The sequence below is a fragment of the Mastomys coucha genome, unplaced genomic scaffold (assembly GCF_008632895.1).
Source record: "Mastomys coucha isolate ucsf_1 unplaced genomic scaffold, UCSF_Mcou_1 pScaffold17, whole genome shotgun sequence".
In the NCBI taxonomy this organism is placed as follows: domain Eukaryota; kingdom Metazoa; phylum Chordata; class Mammalia; order Rodentia; family Muridae; genus Mastomys; species Mastomys coucha.
The window spans coordinates 14,150,092-14,152,002 of NW_022196899.1; the positions used below are offsets into that span (position 1 = coordinate 14,150,092).

General features: G+C 52.9%; 1 protein-coding gene and 1 long non-coding RNA gene across 3 annotated transcripts in view; one reads left to right on the top strand and one right to left on the bottom strand.

Annotated features, from left to right (window-relative positions):
- Positions 1-971: 971 nt before the first annotated feature.
- Positions 972-1,560, bottom strand: LOC116094993. The gene is made up of 2 exons (XR_004120387.1): positions 1,428-1,560; positions 972-1,159 (listed from the first exon to the last, which is right to left on the bottom strand). It is a non-coding gene; the product is annotated as an uncharacterized LOC116094993 (long non-coding RNA).
- A 57-nt stretch (positions 1,561-1,617) lies between these two features.
- The window catches only part of Hltf (helicase like transcription factor), a 59,461-nt gene continuing 59,167 nt past the window's right edge, over positions 1,618-1,911 (top strand). For both annotated transcript variants that reach the window (XM_031376435.1, XM_031376434.1), the window contains exon 1: positions 1,618-1,820. In XM_031376435.1, the coding sequence (XP_031232295.1) occupies positions 1,801-1,820 (20 nt within the window). In that variant the 5' untranslated portion in view covers positions 1,618-1,800. The remainder of the gene's footprint in view (positions 1,821-1,911) is intronic.

The following is a 1,911-nucleotide window of genomic DNA, read 5'->3' on the forward strand; positions in this document are numbered from 1 at the left end:
TGACTTTTTTTTGTTCTGTTAGTATGAAATGGCTTCAGTTGAAACATAACATTTGGGGCGGCCTAATTCTGTGTTCCCAGGCCATCCATAGTTACTGATATTTGTCCCCAGCATAAATTGTCTTTTAGTACTGCTAAAATTAGGGTCTCTCTCTCTCTCTCTCTCTCTCTCTCTCTCTCTCTCTAACTCTCTCTTTCTCTCTCTCTCTCTCTCCCTCTCTCTCTCTGTCTCAGTATTCTCTAGGGTGCCATTCCAGCAGCCTACCCTCAAATGGTCTCATTTCACTTTGAGTTCACAATATTTAAGACAATGAAACATGCCTTTTTGTTTGTTTGTTTGGTTGGTTTTTTTTGTTTTTTTTGTTTTTTTTTTTTCTGTTTTTTTTCGAGACAGGGTTTCTCTGTGTAGCCCTGGCTGTCCTAGAACTCACTCTGTAGATCAGGCTGCCCTCGAACTCAGAAATCCGCCTGCCTCTGCCTCCCAAGTGCTGGGAGGCGTGTGCCACCACCGCCCAGCGAACACGTACCTCTTAAAGCATATCTTACTTACCACCTTTCATACTCTGCTGCTGATAGAAGCCTAAAATGGACCACTCTAGGAAGGATGATTTTTAGTTTTTAAAATGTTTACAAGCACATCTAGGCATTCTGATGGTTTACAGCACACCGTATTTTGTTTGGCTCAGCAATCCCATTAGCTTTCTACTGTTGGTGCAGGGGAAAATGCAGCAGTTAGCGGCTGCTTCCTCAAAAATGGTTTTGTGAGCCGGGCGGTGGTGGCGCCCGCCTTTAGTCCCAGCACTTGGGAGGCAGAGGCAGGCAGATTTCTGAGTTCGAGGCCAGCCTGGTCTACAGAGTGAGTTCCAGGACAGCCAGGACTACACAGAGAAACCCTGTCTTGAAGAAAAAGAAAAAAAAAAAAAGTGGTTCTGTGGCCTTTCAAGATGCAGGCCTCACCTTTACCTTGGCTGATACTGGTGCATACAAAACTCCAAGGTGGGACGTCCCTTTAGATTATAAAGTTTCTTTACAGTGCCTCTTCCAGTTTCCCGAGAAAACACACGTGGCCCCAGCCGCCACCTCGGACCTTACCAGTAACGTTGGACCCGCCTGCCATTTTCAGCAAGATTTGTAAGGGTGTCTTATTTTCTGGCTTTCTTCTACCAAGGGAAGAAAATAGAGAAGGGAAATTCGTACGTTCTCCCTCCGGATCTCCAGAACTCAGGGTCTGGCACACACGGAGCTCGCTAAGGACAAATAGAGTCAGGGCTCAGCAAGGGTCAACTGAGGCTGGTGTCCCCACCCAGGGCTCCTTCTGGGGAGTAGGGCCCTGTTAGGCACTGCATCAGATAGAGAGGGTGACATCCTTGAGGCGTTAGGGCAGTGGCTAGGGGGTCATCTTCCCCCCCCCCCCCAATCCATCAGAACCTTGAGCCCGGTGGCTCCCTTAAGATCTTTTCCCGCGCAACCCGCCTCAGAACGCCTCAGGCCCGGGTGGAACTGGAACGCGCCACCTGCCTCGGAATCGCAGCACGGGGCGGAGCTACCCCACCCTCACGTATCCTGATTGGTTGGCCCTCGCAGGCTCCTCCTTTGGATTGGGCGCTCGCGGTGCCGATCGCAGAACGTCCCCCTGGTTTCCCCAGCCTGTTGCCGGAAGGAGTTCGGGTAGCCGCTTCTCGCTGGCCGGAGGCGGCCGCGCGTTCTGCTTCGGAGGATTCCGGCCTTGAGGAGCGTTTTTCAGGCGGTCTGAGAAGATCCGGGGCGCCCAGGACGTCCCGAAGCCACCCCGCCCGGCGCCATGCCCTGGACGTTCAAGAGGTGAAGGGCTGAGAGTGGGGCTTGGGGGGGGCGTGAGGCCGATTGCTCGGCGCTCTCCTCCGGCGAGGGTGCGCGCCCGGCCGCTGGGTGC